The 16,249-nt window shown below is 44.2% G+C and overlaps 1 protein-coding gene across 1 annotated transcript in view; it reads left to right on the plus strand.

Annotated features, from left to right (window-relative positions):
• ABCG1 (ATP binding cassette subfamily G member 1) overlaps positions 1-16,249 on the plus strand; it is a 176,358-nt gene that overhangs the window by 139,501 nt on the left and 20,608 nt on the right. Inside the window, exons 7-11 of the mRNA XM_040339028.1 lie at positions 3,076-3,199; positions 4,555-4,669; positions 9,052-9,197; positions 9,330-9,431; positions 11,343-11,511. Coding sequence (XP_040194962.1) covers positions 3,076-3,199; positions 4,555-4,669; positions 9,052-9,197; positions 9,330-9,431; positions 11,343-11,511 — 656 coding nt within the window. The remainder of the gene's footprint in view (positions 1-3,075; positions 3,200-4,554; positions 4,670-9,051; positions 9,198-9,329; positions 9,432-11,342; positions 11,512-16,249) is intronic.

Below are 16,249 nucleotides of genomic sequence, written 5' to 3' on the forward strand. Positions count from 1 at the left end.
AACTTATTTTGCTACCTTGACTCATTTCAAGTAAACATTGTGGGGCAGATCCACATACATCTGCGCCGGGCGCAGCGTATCTAAGATACGCTACGCCGCTGTAACTTACTTTTATTTGGTTTGAATCCTCCAAGAATTTGCGCCATAAGTTACGGCGGCATAGTGTATCTGTTGCGGCGTAAGGGCGCGGAATTCAAATGGAAGTGATGGGGGGCGTGTTTTATGTTAATACAGCGCGACCCGACGTAAACGCCGTTTTTTAGGAAATGCGCATGCGCCGTCCCTGGGGGTATCCCTGTGCGCATTCTCGAAATTAAACCGCAACCAGCCAATGCTTACGACGGTGACGTCATTCTACTCAAATTCCTATTCGCGAACGACTTACGCAAACGACTCAAAAAATTCTAAATTGTACGTGGGAAGGACGGCCATACTTAACATTGAGTACGCCTCAGAACAGCAGCTTTAACTATACGCCGGAAAAAGCCGAACGCAAGCGGCGGAAAAAAATGCGCCGAGCCGACGTACGTTCGTGGATCGGCGTAAATAGCTAATTTGCATACTCGACGCGGAATTCTACGGAAACGCCACCTAGCGGCCGCCAAAAAATTGCATCTAAGATCCGAAAGGCGTACGAAGACATACACCTGTCGGATCAAGCCGAGATGCCGTTGTATCTTGTTTTGAGGATTCAAAACAAAGAATACGACGCAGGAATTTTGAAATTACGCCGGCATATCAAAAGATACGCCGGCGTAATTTTTTTGTGGATCTGCCCCTTAATATCCCCTGGGAGCTCCATTTTGGCCATTTGGAGGAAGTTGCCTACCCACAGCATGGCTGGTTACGTATGCTGCTTGTTATTGGAAGCTATGATTCTTATGCCTTATTTCTTTGTTTATTTTTAATATTTTTTTTTCTTTTTTTACCATAAATCTTTTATTTTTAAAAAATGTAAGTCTTGATGAAGAGCTGTGTTTAGACCCCCAAAACACGGCTGTTGTACTCAATCATCTGATGAATGACTAAAGTTTCTTGGACTTATTTTGGTCTGGCACTCTTTGATGTGTAACTGAGGGGAGTGTCCAATTGCAAAGTACAATTTTTGTTCCCAGGCTGGTGTAATTTGGCCTTACTTCATAGGGATAGCTGGGTGCAGTTATTGCAGTTATAGTGTGTTGGATACTTGCTCCCTTACCACACAATATGGTCACACCTTCCGGCTCATATGTCTTGCAGTCAGGTACGAGCCAGTGGGAGGAATCACCTCGCACGGTAGGGAGAGCAGATATTCATGCAGCAGCCAAAAAATGGCACTTTGGGGCATTAACCACACCGGCCATCTGGTGGGTACGTAGTTTCCTCTTTAGCTGTATGAACTTATTACTTATTCAAGGACAAGAGCCTCTTCCCCACAAACCTGGCCGGTGGTTGTGGGGGTCTGTGGGCAGGGGGCTTATCAGAATCTGGAAGTCCCCTTTAGCAAGCTGGCCCCCAGATCCTGCTCTTTAATAACTAAGGGGTGGGGACCACCCGGTGATGTCACCTGGTGAACCCGCCCCCTTGTGACGTCATTGACTAAGGGCATGCTGGGTCATTGACGTCACAAGGGGTGGTGTCACCGATATTTACTGGTTGTTAGGGATGCTGGCGGCCCCGCTCCTGAGTCAGGGCTCTTAACGCTGCCTGATCACATCAGCGTTAAGGTCTCCTGTCCCTCAAAACTGGGGTAATGCATTGGGTAAGTTAGGCGGCCATGAGGCCCTTGTGATTGTGAGACCAGTGGCGTATCTAGGGTATGGCAGCCATGGCAAGTGCCATGGCCGCCATATGAAGGGGACGCTGATGAGTGGCTGGGCAGCTAGACACTTACCAGGGTCTCTTCTTCCCTCCTCCCGAGCATAGGCAGGATCTCCTTTTCAGCACCTTTGCTAATGGACAATGGCAGCGCTATCCCTGCTGCGTTCAGCCACGGCCCTCCCGTGTTCTCCCAGTTTCTGCCATTCCATCTGGTCAGATTGTCAGCACAGAAAGAAGAATGAGGAACATCAGTTTCTCCCTCTCCTCTGTGAAAACTGAGGCCTTAAGTGATGCAGATTTCATCACTTCCAGTATTGGTTCTGCATTTACCTAGCCTTGGAGGGCAGAGGAGAGATCAGGGGTCTAATAAACCCCAGATTTCTCCATAAAGAGCATATGTCACTACCAAAGGTTACACAAGGGATGATAAATATCACTAGTTTTGTTGGCTGTTTTTCTTGTTAAGGTTAAAAAGATGGGGTTCAAATGTTTCGACAGGGGCACAGTTTCAGTGCTTGCCATAGGCACAATTTTCACTAGATACGCCTCTGTGTGAGACCTTAGGCGACCGCCTAATTTGTCTAATTAAAGAGCCGCCTCTGGGTGTAATTTTTACATTCTTACAGAATTGTGAGCCTCTGGACTACAGGTCAAGGCTCTGGAACTCAACCCATTGGGTTACCACCCAGTTTGTGCACCATTCTGTAGGATACGAGGTTTGCCCATTGCATTGTGGGATTTTGAAGGATTGTCTAAGCATATGGCCCCGTACACACGACCGAGTTTCTCGGCAGAATTCAGCCAGAAACTCGATCGGAGCCGTATTCTGCCGAGAAACCCGGTCATGTGTACACTTTCGGCCGAGGAAACCGACGAGGATCTCATCGGGCCAAATAGAGAACATGTTCTCTATTTCCTCGTTAGTCAATGAGGAAACTTGGCTCGCCGAGATCCTCGGCGGCTTCAAAAGGAACTCGAAGAGCAAAACGATGTGTTTTGCTCGTCGAGTTTCTCGGACGTGTGTACGGGGCCAAAGTGTTGAAGCCACCTAACTGCTCTAGCCTGGAAGTTGTGGTCCTGGGGCATGCAGGATCACATTTATCTTAAAATAAAAGCTGCCACCTTGTGATGCCCACTTTTGTCATATGTGTCAAACAAATGTCCTTAATATAGTGTTAGTTTACTTTCCGATTATCTTATACTGTAGGGTCATTGTTTTTTCAGTAATAATAATTATAAGTGTGTTAAACTATCATGCTTACTTTCCTTTGACAGTGGTCTGGACAGCTCCTCCTGCTTCCAGGTGGTCTCTTTAATGAAGTCGCTGGCTCAAGGTGGACGGAATATCATCTGCACCATTCACCAGCCCAGTGCCAAGCTGTTTGAGCTCTTTGACCAGGTGCGTGCTTGTCTGGAGAGCCAACATTGGCCACTATCCACTCTATTGTGTCAGTACTAAGAACTGTCCTCATTGCTCCCCAGCCACCGTTAGGATTCAAACCTCAAGATTCCAAATATCATTCTGTAGGGTGCCCTGGTGGTTCTGGCACAGTACAGACAGTTCTAGATATGTGCACCGCCCAAAAAAAAAAAAATTTTTCATTTTAGTTTCATTTGGCTTTTTGGATTTTTATTTGTTATGATCGAAATTCATTATTTCGAATAAATTCGTAAATTAGAAAATTCGAAATCTTAAAATTATGAAATTCGGAAATCTGAAAATTAGAACATTCGGAAATCTGAAAATTTGAAATCCGAACATTTAAAGATTCGGAAATTCTAAAAATCCAAAAATTTGAAAATCCAATAATAAGAAAGAAACTCAGAAAATCTCAAAAAAGTATGAAAATCTAAAAAATCCGAAATAATAACTAACTAATAATAACTAACTATTAAATTATAGGTATTGGAATTTCCTTTCAAATTTGGTTATGCAAGTATACAGTATACTGTATGTAATGTGTTGGTTTACCTTTTTGAATTTGGCGCCGTTCTCCGCTCCCGTGCGTCGTAACGTCGCAGGGAACGGAGATCGGCGGCTCACAGAGGCACTGTGTGAATCGAGCGAGGTCCCGCTCGCTCACACAGCGTGGTGGCATCGCTGGATCCAGGGACAAGGTAAGTAAACACTTACTGTGGATTCAGCGAGGCAAGCCCGAGTCTGACTCGGGGTTACCGATCGTAGCCAAAAAATCTCACCCCGAGTCAGACTCGGGAACACCGCCAGGGGGGTTAAAGGAACCTATTTAGAAAATAAAAAACGAACCTTTACAACCCCTTTGAGGCCCCCTGGACATCCACCAGTACCTAAGCTTCTGCCTGACTTGCCTTGTGGACGATCTGGCTCTGCCTGGCCTTCGAGATATCGACAGGAATGATCGATTTGCATGAAGGTTCTGTGCTTGCTGCAGTTTCCTTGTGGTAGCTGATTGTATTCTACCGTTGGGAATTGGTTAGAACCTTGCCTTCACTTTCATTTCTATGGACCTCCGCTTACAGGCCAATTCATGAAAGTGGCATTTTCCTGCAGCACGCAGATATAAATGAACTCGGCTGATTCTATCTATGTTGTTCTCCCGCTGTGATGTCATCGATCCAAGCTTTCCCCGATTTCGCACTTTGACTGTAAAGTAAATCTGTCGCACTCCCGGTCCGCCAAATGGTTAAACCAAGGTCACGTTTTCTAGTATTGATTTCCCGGGAGTACGGCTGCCATTACCCTGTTCTCATCCCCCTCTCTGTTTTCATCCACAGCTTTATGTATTAAGTCAGGGACAATGCATCTACCGTGGGAAAGTGCTGAATCTCGTCCCCTACCTGCGAGTCCTTGGATTAAACTGCCCAACCTATCACAACCCGGCGGATTTCAGTAAGTCGTGCCAACTTGAGATCTCTTTGCAGATTGCGAAACAACCGCTTGACGTTTTTACAACTGCAGGTTTATAGCGAAGCGCTCTGATTACCGTTAGAGAATCGATCACTGTGTCTATGAAAAAGACTGATTGAACGTATTTTATTGGTTGATCAATACGAGGCTGATTACTCAGAGGGACGGGGCATGCTCCTCTAGAACTGCAGATGTGTGAATATCTAGTTATTGGGCCGGATTCAGAAAGAAGATACGGCGGTGTATCTCCTGATACGCCGTCGTATCTCTGAGTCCGGCCGGTCTTATCTATGCGGCTGATTCATAGAATCAGGTTACGCATAGATCTCCCTAAGATCCGACAGGTGTAAGTGACTTACACCGTCGGATCTTAGGCTGCAATTCCAGGCCGGCCGCTAGGTGGCGCTTCCGTATCTTTTACGCGTCGGCTATGCAAATGAGCATTTACGCCGATTCAGAAACAAACGTCCGCCCGGCGCTTTTTTTTTTATGTCTTTTGCGTTTGGCTTTTTCCAGCGGAAAGTTACCCCTGCTATAGGAGGGGTATGTGCGGCGTATCCTATGTTAAGTATGGCCGTCGTTCCCGCACCGAGTTTTGAATTTTTTACGTCGTTTGCGTAAGTCGTTCGCGAATACGGCCGGACGTAATTTACGTTAACGCCAAAACCAATGACGTCCTTGCGACGTCATTTGAAGCAATGCACGCTGGGAAAATTTGCGGACGGCGCATGCGCTGTTCGATCGGCGCGGGGTGGGTGGTGGGTGCTTTGGGGGTGGCAGGGCTCTGCCCCAAAGCAACTTGTCCCTATGTTGATGGAGACAAGGGCCTCATCCCCACAACCAATGGGGGTGGTTGTGGGGGCCAGCGGGCAGGGGGTTAATCGGAATCTGGAAGTCTCCTTTAAGAATTAGGCCCCCAGATACCCCCCTCCCCCATGTCAATGAGTATAGGGTACCAAGTACCCCTGCCCATTCACCAAAAAAGTGTCACAAAGTAATAAAAACACACACATACAGTTTTTGACAATTCCTTTATTAAAAAATGGAAAATAAAAAAATAGTGTCCCCCGATGTAAATTCATCATCAATCACGCCACCCACCCAACCCGGAAAAAAAAGATGCTCCCGCTGTCGATCAAGGCTGGCTGCTGTACAGTCCAAATATAAATAGCGGTTCCAGCCTTACCTGCCTGCCAGCACCCTGCAGGAGCCACTGATTCCTGATGCTCTTAGTACATTAAAAGTACAATGTGTATCTTGGCGTTATTCACTAAGCCTGCCAAGCAAACATTCTCCACCCTCTTAGCAAAGAAGCTTTGTAACAATGAATCCGCAGCTGAAGCAGTGTCATATTATATGCACTGGGGAAGATGCCAACTGTGCCCCCCCCCCCCCAAGATGCATTAACATTATGTGTCAGCAAACCTCGCCCCCAAAAAAATCGAGCACTAATCCGCACGCTTACCCCCTTTAGCATAAATTTCCTTTGCAGGCCAGACAAAAATTCCCCTCCTCCCAGTACAAATCCCCACTGCTGAAATGCCCCCTCCTGGCACAAATCTTTGCTCCCCCCCCCCCTCTGCTCAAATCCGATCTCCCCAAATCGCCCCTCATAGCATAAATATGCGCCCCCCCCCCCCCCAATTCACAGATTAGCAAATTCCCACCCAAAACATGTACCCTTCTAGAACAGATTCTGTCCCATCTCCCAGATCATCAGTTCTGAAATGCATTGGGGGGCATGCTATTTTTTAAATAACATTTTAATTGTCTGTTTTTTTTTTTTTACATTCAACTGTCAGAGTCCGCAGGGTTCCCCCTTACAGTGTGCCCTGATGAAAAGGAGAACTCTGTGGATCCTGATGTAAAGGGGAACTCTGATGAAAAGGGAAATGTGGCGGACTATGATGTAAAGGGGAACGCTGTAGACTCTGATGTAAGGGGGGCTCTGGTGACTATAGTCCCCCCTTACATTATGGTCCGCAGCATTCCGCTTTACATCAGAGTTCGCCTTTACACCAGAGTCTGCAGGTCTCCCCATCTGAATACCCAATAATTTAGGGTCCCCATCTCATCAGAGTTCACTCTTACATCTAGAGTCCCCATCAGAATACCCCTTACATCAGATGTCCCCATCAGAGTACCCCTTACATCAGGAGTCCTCATCAGAGTTCCCCTTACATCACATGTCCCCATCAAAGTATCCCTTATGTTATAATGTTAATTGTCCCCATCAGAGTGCCTCATGGATCAGTGGATGCACACTCAGAAACCCGGAGGGGCAGGACTAAAATGTGGGGGGGGGGCACAGCCTGCCCCAGCACCCCCCTCGATCTGGTCCCCAGGGCCCTGGATGGCAACCCCCCTATCTATTTTTAATTTTTTTATAAAAATGTATATATATTTTTTTAATTTTGTTTTTGTTTTTATTAAAGGGCCCGGAGGTCCCCAGGGCCCTGGATGGCAACCCCCCCTTTTTTTTAGATATATATTTTTTTATTCAATTATTTTTTCTTTTTATTAAAGGCCCGGAGGTCCCCAGGGCCCTGGATGGCAGCCCCCCCCTTTTTTTTTATAAAACATTTTTTTTATATATTTATTTTTATTTATTTTTTCTTTTTATTAAAGGGCCCAGAGGACCCCAGGGCCCTGGATGGCTACCCCCCTTTTTTTTATAATTTTTTTTAATATATATATTTTCGTAAGGGGCCCAGAGGTCCCCAGGGCAACCCCCCCCCCCAAATTCGTGACACCCCCGCAGCACCCCCCACCCCCCGGTTCTCTCCCCCAGGGGGCCCATGCCTGAAGCTGTGTAAGGGGCCCCATAATTCCTGATGGCGGCCCTGCATGTCACCATAAATTCCAAGGCATTTGGTCTTGTGACCGGTCATTGTGAGATCCTATAATAGCAGTTTCTACAAAGAAGGATTTTCAGGTTCCTATTCTGTTCTGTGATATTCAGAGTGGTCAAGGTAGTCACAAATCAATATTACCAGTAAGATCAGTCTGGGCCTTGAATCAAGGACGGCTTCTGTAAAATCAATCCCTTACTCTCCTGTAAAGTTTAATTTCTTAGAAGGAAAAAACAATGCTAATATTGGATGGTCTTGGGGAAGAGATTTTAACTGTTATAGCATGGGTGGAATATCTTTAGCCTTTAGTGCCATCTAGTGGCCAAATAATAGAATACCACTTTTTATTTTTATTTTTTATTATTATTATTATTATTATTATTATTATTATTATTATTATTATTATTATTATTATTATTATTATTATAACTAACCTGTTTAGAGTACAGCAAGCTATTAGTAGATGGTCACATTTAACTGGACTTATTCATTTTAATGTGGTTAAATAGTACTAGTTATACTATTATTTGGAATAATGAGAACCCTCACAGGCTGGAAAGAGTAGTCACACATTTTATTAATCCATACCATCCAATCCCATTTCAAATACATCCATTCAGAACATTGCATATACTGAAAAAAAAGTTTTATATATATATATATATATATATATATACTTATTTATATATAAAAAAATCTTTAATCTGTTACAGCCGATTCAAGTGACCTCTGATGGGGCCAGGCCCCTAATGTCTCTGGACCCTCGGGCCCGAGTCCCCGATGGGTCAGTCCACCCCTGTGTATCATAGCCCTGATAAGGGGGGGGGGGGGTACGGTGGTGAACTGTCTATACAAGTTGGCTTTCTTATTCTGTTGCTTATTTTAAAAAAAAGTACTCTTTGATGTATGGGAGCAGCATCATAAGACAGTGATTCACAATATTGGACAGCCCCAGCATCCCTTTAACAGAGTCTTTATGCCCAGGGAAGGGGGAATAAATATATATATATATATATATATATATATATATATATATATATATATATAAATATATATATATATATATATATATATATATATATATAATCAGTATTTAGTAGGTTTTTAGGATTTACTTATTTTATTATTTAAATGTTTATATTGTTATTTATTTTAATATTATATATATATACAAATAAATACAGAGTTATATATATATATATATATATATATATATATATATATATATATATATATATATATATATATATATATATATATATACAGTAATATTAAAATAAATAACAATATAAACATTTTAATAATAAAATAAATAAATCCTAAAAACCTACTAAATGCTGATTATATATATATATATATATATATATATATATATATATATATATATATATATATATATTATTAAAATAAATAACAATATAAAAAATTTAAATAATAAAAACATTTTTTTTTAGTCTTTATAATGTTAAGTTCCAGTGTTAATGAAATGTGTTGCCCTCTTGCTGATTGTAGTAATGGAAGTGGCCGCTGGAGAGTATGGAGACCAGAACCCCCGGCTGGTCCGAGCCGTACAGGACACGTGTATTACGGAGCTGAAGATGGACCATTGTGGGGAGAATGAGCCCAACCCATTCATGTGGCACAAACCAGCTGATGAGGTATATAGAGGGGAAAAAAACCAATGTATAGCCGCATGAATAATAACAAACAAAAAATAAACAAATCTGTACTTGGTGATCTTATAGTTTATTTCATATATATATATATAATAATGTATATTTGATTTGCAGGACGCTTCACCCACCGAAGGATGTCACAGCTTCTCAGCCAGCTGTCTCACCCAGTTCTGTATCCTATTCAAGAGAACCTGTCTTAGTATTATGAGGGACTCGGTAAGTTTCTGGATTCTGCATATATACATATACACATAAACCTACATATAAATATATATGTATATTATTATTATTATTATTATTATTATTATACAGAATTTATATAGTGCCAACAGTTTTCACAGTGCTTTACAACATCAGGGAAGACAGAACAGTTACAATACAATTCAATACATGAGGGATCAGAGGGCCCTGCTTGTTAGAGCTTACAATCTAGAAATATATATTTATCTTTCACAATACAAAAAAGAAAAACATTGGGCTAACTTTTCTGTTTTCTTATTTTTTAATTAAAAAAAAGTGAATTTTTTCCAAAAAAAAGTGCGCTTATAAGACCGCTGTGCAAATACGGTGTGAGAGAATGTATTGCAATGGCTGCCATTTTATTCTCTATGGTGTCTGAAAAAAATATATATTGTTTGGGGGTACTAAGTAATTTTCCAGCAAAAAAAAAATTATTTTAACTTGTAAACACCAAGTGTAAAAAAAAAAAAAAAGGGCGGTCCTTAACCACTTCAATACCCGCCCATTGTAATATGACGTCCACAGATGGGATCTCCCATCCTGGGTGGACGTCATATGATGTCCTGGGCTTTACGGGGGGATATCTGAATAATGCCTGCAGCTAGAGGCATCATTCAGATATCCTTCTCTTCTGCCGGTGATTCTGTGCAACATAAGAATGATCATAGTGGCGGTTTCGCCTCTTGATCGTTCTTATAGGCGGCGGGAGGGTACACCCCCACCTCCCGCCGACATCCGGTGCTTCTCCGGTCTCTCCCGTGCCATCGGGGGCCCAGCGAAAGAATTGTCCGGCGCTGGCAGGAAGCATAGGAATGACTGGTGACCAGATGGTCACCAGTCATCTCTATGACCGTCGGAGGACCCGGGCGCGATGTGATGACGTCACGCCCGGGTACCCGTAAGTAAACAAAGCCGCGATTGCGGCTACTATGCAACAGTGATCATGAGATCGGTGAATATTTTTTTCACTGATCTCATGCTTTCCAGCCTGGAGGAGAGGTGCAAAGTCTTATTGACCCCGCATCTCTCCATAAAGAGGACCTGTCACACACATTTCCTATTATAAGGAATGTTTACATTCCTTGTAATAGGAATAAAAGTGAGAAAAAAAAAAGTGTAAAAAAAATAAATAATAATGTAAAAAAAAAAAGAATAATAATAAAAAAAATGTAAACGCCCCTGTCCCCGGTAGCTCGCGCGCAGAAGCGAACGCACACACAAGTCCCACCGACATATGTAAACGCTGTTTAAACCACATACTGTATGTGAGGTATCGCCACGTGCGTTAGAGTGCCAGCAACAATTCTAGCACTAGACCTCCTCTGTAAATCTAAACTGGTAACCTGCAAAAAAATTCAAAGCATCGTCTATGGAGATTTATAAGTACCAAAGTTTGGCGCCATTCCATGAGTGTGTGCAATTTTAAAGCGTGACATCTTAGGTATCTATTTACTCGGTGTAACATAATCTTTCATATTTTCCCCAAAAATTGGGCTAACTTTACTGTTTTGTTATTTTTTTAATTCATGAAACAATCTTTTTCCCAAAAAAAGGCGTTTAAAAAATTATTGCGCAAATACCGTGCAAGATAGAACGTTGCAATGACCGTTGTTTTATTCCCTAGGGTATCTGCTAAAAAAACATATATAATGTTTGGGGGTTCTCCGTAATTTTCTAGCAAAGGAATGATGATTTGTACATGTAGGAGAGAAGTGCCAGAATAGGCCCGGTATTGAGGTGGGTATAAAAGCCCGATATTGAAGGGGTTAAGTGGTTAACACGTGTGTGTTGGCAGCTATCGTGTCCTGTATTGAGGACTATATCATTGCTCCGTCACTGGCTTGCATTCAGTAACAATGATACTAATAACACTCTCTCCATTTTTAGGTGCTGACCCACCTCCGTATCACATCGCACATAGGGATCGGACTGCTCATAGGATTATTGTATCTTGGAATTGGAAATGAGGCGAAAAAAGTCCTGAGCAACTCAGGTTTCCTCTTCTTCTCGATGCTCTTCCTGATGTTTGCTGCCCTCATGCCAACAGTCCTCACCTGTGAGTACCACTTCTGAATTATTCTTGTGGGTCAGTCTTTATTGACTGTGATCAACTCATGGGAACCAGTGAGTACACTTACCAGTAATCTTGTGTGGAGAATATGCAGGAGAACACTGGGCCAGACTCACGTACTTGCGCTGCGGCTTAACGTATCCCCTTTACGTTACACCGCCGCAAGTTTTCATCGTAAGTGCTTGATTCACAAAGCACTTGCGTGTAAACTTGCGGCGGCGTAGCGTAAAGCCGTCCGGCGCAGGCCCGCCTAATTCAAATGGGGCGTGTACCATTTAAATTAGGCGCGTTCCCGCGCCGGACGTACTGCGCATGCCCTGTTTTGAAATTTCCCGCCGTGCTTTGCGCGAAATGACGTCGCCCCGACGTAATTTTTTGAACGGCGACGTGCGTTACGTCCTTTTGTATTCCCGGACGACTTACACTAAAAAAATAATAATTTGAAATTCGACGCGGGAACGACGGCCATACTTTAACATGGGCTGTCTATTGTTACGCCACCTAAATAGCAGCCGTAACTTTGCGACGCGAAAAGCCGACTAGCGACGACGTAAGAGAATGCGACGAACGCGCGTACCTTTGTGGATCGCCGTAAACAGCTAATTAGCATACCCGACGCGGAAAACGACGCAAACTCCACCCAGCGGCCGCCGAAGTATTGCATCCTAAGATACGAAGCCGTACGCCTGTCGGATCTTAGCCAAATGCAGTTGTATCTTTGTTTGTGAATTACAAATAAAGATACGCCGCGGCAAATTTGAAAGTACGCCGGAGTATCAGCAGATACTCCGGCGTACTTCTTCTCTGAATCTGGCCCACTATTCTCAAGAGTGGGAGACATGTTGAGGGGTTATTCACTAAAACTGGAGAGTGCAAAACCAGAACCTAGAAACCAATCAGCTTCCAGGTTTCATTTTCAAAGCTTAAAGCGGAGGTTCACCCAAATAACATCTATATCAGACCAACTTCTTTATACTTCTAACATGTACAGTCCGCAATTTTTTTTCTTTTTACACTGTACATATTGTATAATCTTTATTTGTAATCTGGCTTCCGGGTACTCCTCCCCGCGGGAGTAGGCGTTTCCAAGCTGACGTCCTTTCAGAAAAAGTTCACCCTGGCGGATAAGGCCCCGCCCCCCGTATTGCGTAGGCGCGTCACGCGTTCCGAAAGAAGCTGAACATGAAGAAGCTCTACACGGCTCCTAGTCGGTGCGCAGGCGCCGTATAGAGCCGACTCGCAGCTCTGCATGTTCGGCTTCTTTCGGAAACGCCGTGACTCGGACGCGCCTACGCAATACGGGGGGCTGGGCCTTATCCGCCGGGGTGAACTTTTTCTGAAAGGACGTCAATCATCTGGGCGACCTCCCAGAGGACATTCCTCCTCAGCTTGGAAACGCCTACTCCCGCGGGGAGAAGTACCCGGAAGCCAGATTGCAAATAAAGATTATGCGGTATTTACAGCGTAAAAAAAAAAAGGCGGACTGTACATGTTAGAAGTATAAAGAAGTTGGTCTGATATAAATGTTATTTCGGTGAACCTCCGCTTTAAAGGAGTTGTAAAGGAAAACTATTTTTTTTCCCTAAATATCTTCCTTTACCTTAGTGCAGTCCTCCTTCACTTACCTCATCCTTCCATTTTGCTTTTAAATGTCCTTATTTCTTCTGAGAAATCCTCACTTCCAGTTCTTCTGTCTGTAACTCCACACAGTACTGCAAGGTTTTCTCCCTGGTGTGGAGTGTCGTGCTCGCCCCTTCCCTTGGACTACGGGAGAGTCAGGACACTCTCTTGGTTGAAGATAGAGAAATAAGCTGTGTGTTAGTGGGCGTCCTGACTCTCCTGTAGTTCAAGGAGGGGGCGAGCACGACACTCCACACCAGGGAGAAAGCCTTGCATTACTGTGTGGAGTTACAGACAGAAGAACAGGAAGTGAGGATTTCTCAGAAGAAAGAAGGACATTTAAAAGCAAAATGGAAAGATGAGGTAAGTGAAGGAGGACTGCACTAAGGTAAAGGAAGCTATTTAGGAAAAAAATAATTGTACCTTTACAACCTTTTTAATTCAACAAGCTGAAGCTGATTGGCTACACAGCTTCACCAGATTCTGAGTGCTCCAGTTTTAGTAAATCTCTATCATTATGTCCTTCTGTTCTGCGAATTGAGCAGAAATAAAAAATGTTCATTCGGCTATTTTCTCTCGTAAGCGAATATTTTTTAACCACTTCCGCCCCTGAAGATTTGGCTGCCCAAGGATCGGGCCATTTTTTTTGCGATACGGCACTGCGTCGCTTTAACTGACAATTGCGCGGTCGTGCGACGATGTACCCAAACAAACTTGATGTCCTTTTTTTCCCACAAATTGAGCTTTATTTTGGTGGTATTTGATCACCTCTGCGTTTTTTTTTTTTTGGCGCTATAAACAAAAAAAGAGCGACAATTTAGAAAAAAACACAATATCTTTTACTTATTGCTATAATAAATATCCCAATTTAAAAAAGCGTCTACAAACTACGGGAAAGATTTATGGCGTTTTTATTTTTTTATTTTTTACTAGTAATGTAGGGTGACCAGATATCCCCGGTTTCAGGGGACAGTCCCCGGATTGAGGACACTGTCCCCACCCCAAATCTGTCCCCAGTTTTGTCCCCGGATTGGATTTGAACAGGGGCTGGGGCAATTTCAAAGATAATTAGTGCAGAATTAAAAAAAATCAGAATTACACCCCCCCACCCTGCCGCTCCTACTAGCTTAGGGGGTGTATTTTTTTCCATTATCTGTGCCCCTTTCTGATGATCATGTGCTGGTTGGAAGCAGAGGGAATATTTCTTCAGCTCCGCTCACATGTTCTTCTGCCTTGGCTCAAATCCTGGCCAGCCGCCTGCCTACTTATCTCCTTGCCTTCCCTGGCGGAGTGATCTTCCTCCACTCCCCACCCAGTAGTAGCCGGGGGTCCGGAGAGTAAGACTTGACGGGCTGTGAGGCGGGCGGCAACGGGCAGAAAGTCGCTGATTGCTGCCATTACTAGTAAAACAAAAAAAATATGTCCTCGGATTTCATTAAAAAAATCTGGTCACCTTATAGTAATGGCAGTGATCTGCATTTTTTTTTTTTTGGCGGTATTGCGACATTGTAGTGGACAGGTCGGACACCTTTGACACATTTTTGGGACCATTGACATTTACAGAGCGATCAGTGCTATAAATATGCACTGATTACTGTGCACATGTCACTGGCAGGGAGGGGGTTAACACTAGAGAGCGATCAAGGGGTTAAATGTGTTCCCTAGTGTGTGTTCTAACTGTGGGGGGAAGGAGACTCACTATAGGAGATGACAGATTGTGTTTTCTACTTTCTAGAAAGACACGATCTGTCCTTCTCTCCTTAGACAGCACATGGATTTGTGTGTTTCCTGGGCAAAGCCGTATATATATATGGGATTTCGCCCAGGAGAGCCATTCTGCCACAGTATATCTGCGTGGTTAATTTTGGAGAGTAGTAATGTACCACATTAATTGCCCCTAGATGGAGCCGTGGAGCACAGTAAATACATAGGCCCAGATTCACAGAGTGTGGGCGCACATTACGCCGCTGTAGCGCAAACGCCGTACGCCACGCCGGCGTAGCGCAGAGAGGCAAGCATTGAATTCAGCAAGCCAGTGCTCCCAACGCTGTGCCAGCATGGCGTGGGATTCGAAGGCGTACGCCGGCGTAGGTGGAAGTGGGCATGACCCATGCAAATGAGGTGTGACCCCATGCAAATGATGGGCCGACCGCCAGACAGATACGTATCACGAACTGCGCATGCGCCGTGACGTGGACGTATCCCCCTGCGCCTGCTCACAACCACGTCGGAACAACTGCCTAAACTACGCCGGATCACTGCGTACGGCGTGAACGTAACCTACGCCCAGCCAGACACGCGTCCAAGGTAAAATACGCCGGCTTGTGTTCCCTGGTGCAGACCTTTGCATGTCTGGTGCTGGGTTACACCTCCTTTATGGGGAATAACTTTACGCTGGACGTACAACTTACGCGCACATTGCGTAGCCTGCGTCGGGCGCATGCAGGTTCGTGAATCGCTGTATTTCCCTCATTTGCATGTTTGAATGGCTAATCAATGGGAGCGGCACCATGCTCCCAGCCTAAATGTACGCCCACCCTACGCCCAAGATACGTCGGCGGGGTGTAGCCTGGTTTATGCAGCGCTTTACATTGTAGAAACCTTGTGGACGGCCTTTCCAGAAGAGTTGAAGCTGTTATAGCTGCAAAGGGCGGGGCCAACTCAATATTGAACCCTACGGACTAATAGGTGGATTCAGGTAGGCGGGTGCATAGTTGCGGTGGCGTAGCATATGGCATTTACACTACTCCGCCGTAAGTTAGCGAGGCAAGTACATGATTCACAAAGTACTTGCCTGCTAAGTTACGGTGGCGTAGCGTAAATCGGGCGGGCGTAAGCGCGCATAATTCAAAGTCGGCTGAGGGGGCGTGTTTTAGGCTAATGGGGGGTGACCTTACGTGATTGACGTATTTTACGAACGGCGCATGCGCTGTCCGCCTACATATCCCAGTGTGCATTGCGGCAAAGTACGCTGCACGGTCCTATTGGTTTCGACGTGGACGTAAATGATGTAAATCCCTATTCACGAACGACTTACGCAAACGGAGTAAAATTTTCGAATTTCAACACGGGAACGACGGCCATACTTAACATTACTATTCCA

Source organism: Rana temporaria, chromosome 2, assembly GCF_905171775.1.
Source record: "Rana temporaria chromosome 2, aRanTem1.1, whole genome shotgun sequence".
NCBI classification, from domain to species: domain Eukaryota; kingdom Metazoa; phylum Chordata; class Amphibia; order Anura; family Ranidae; genus Rana; species Rana temporaria.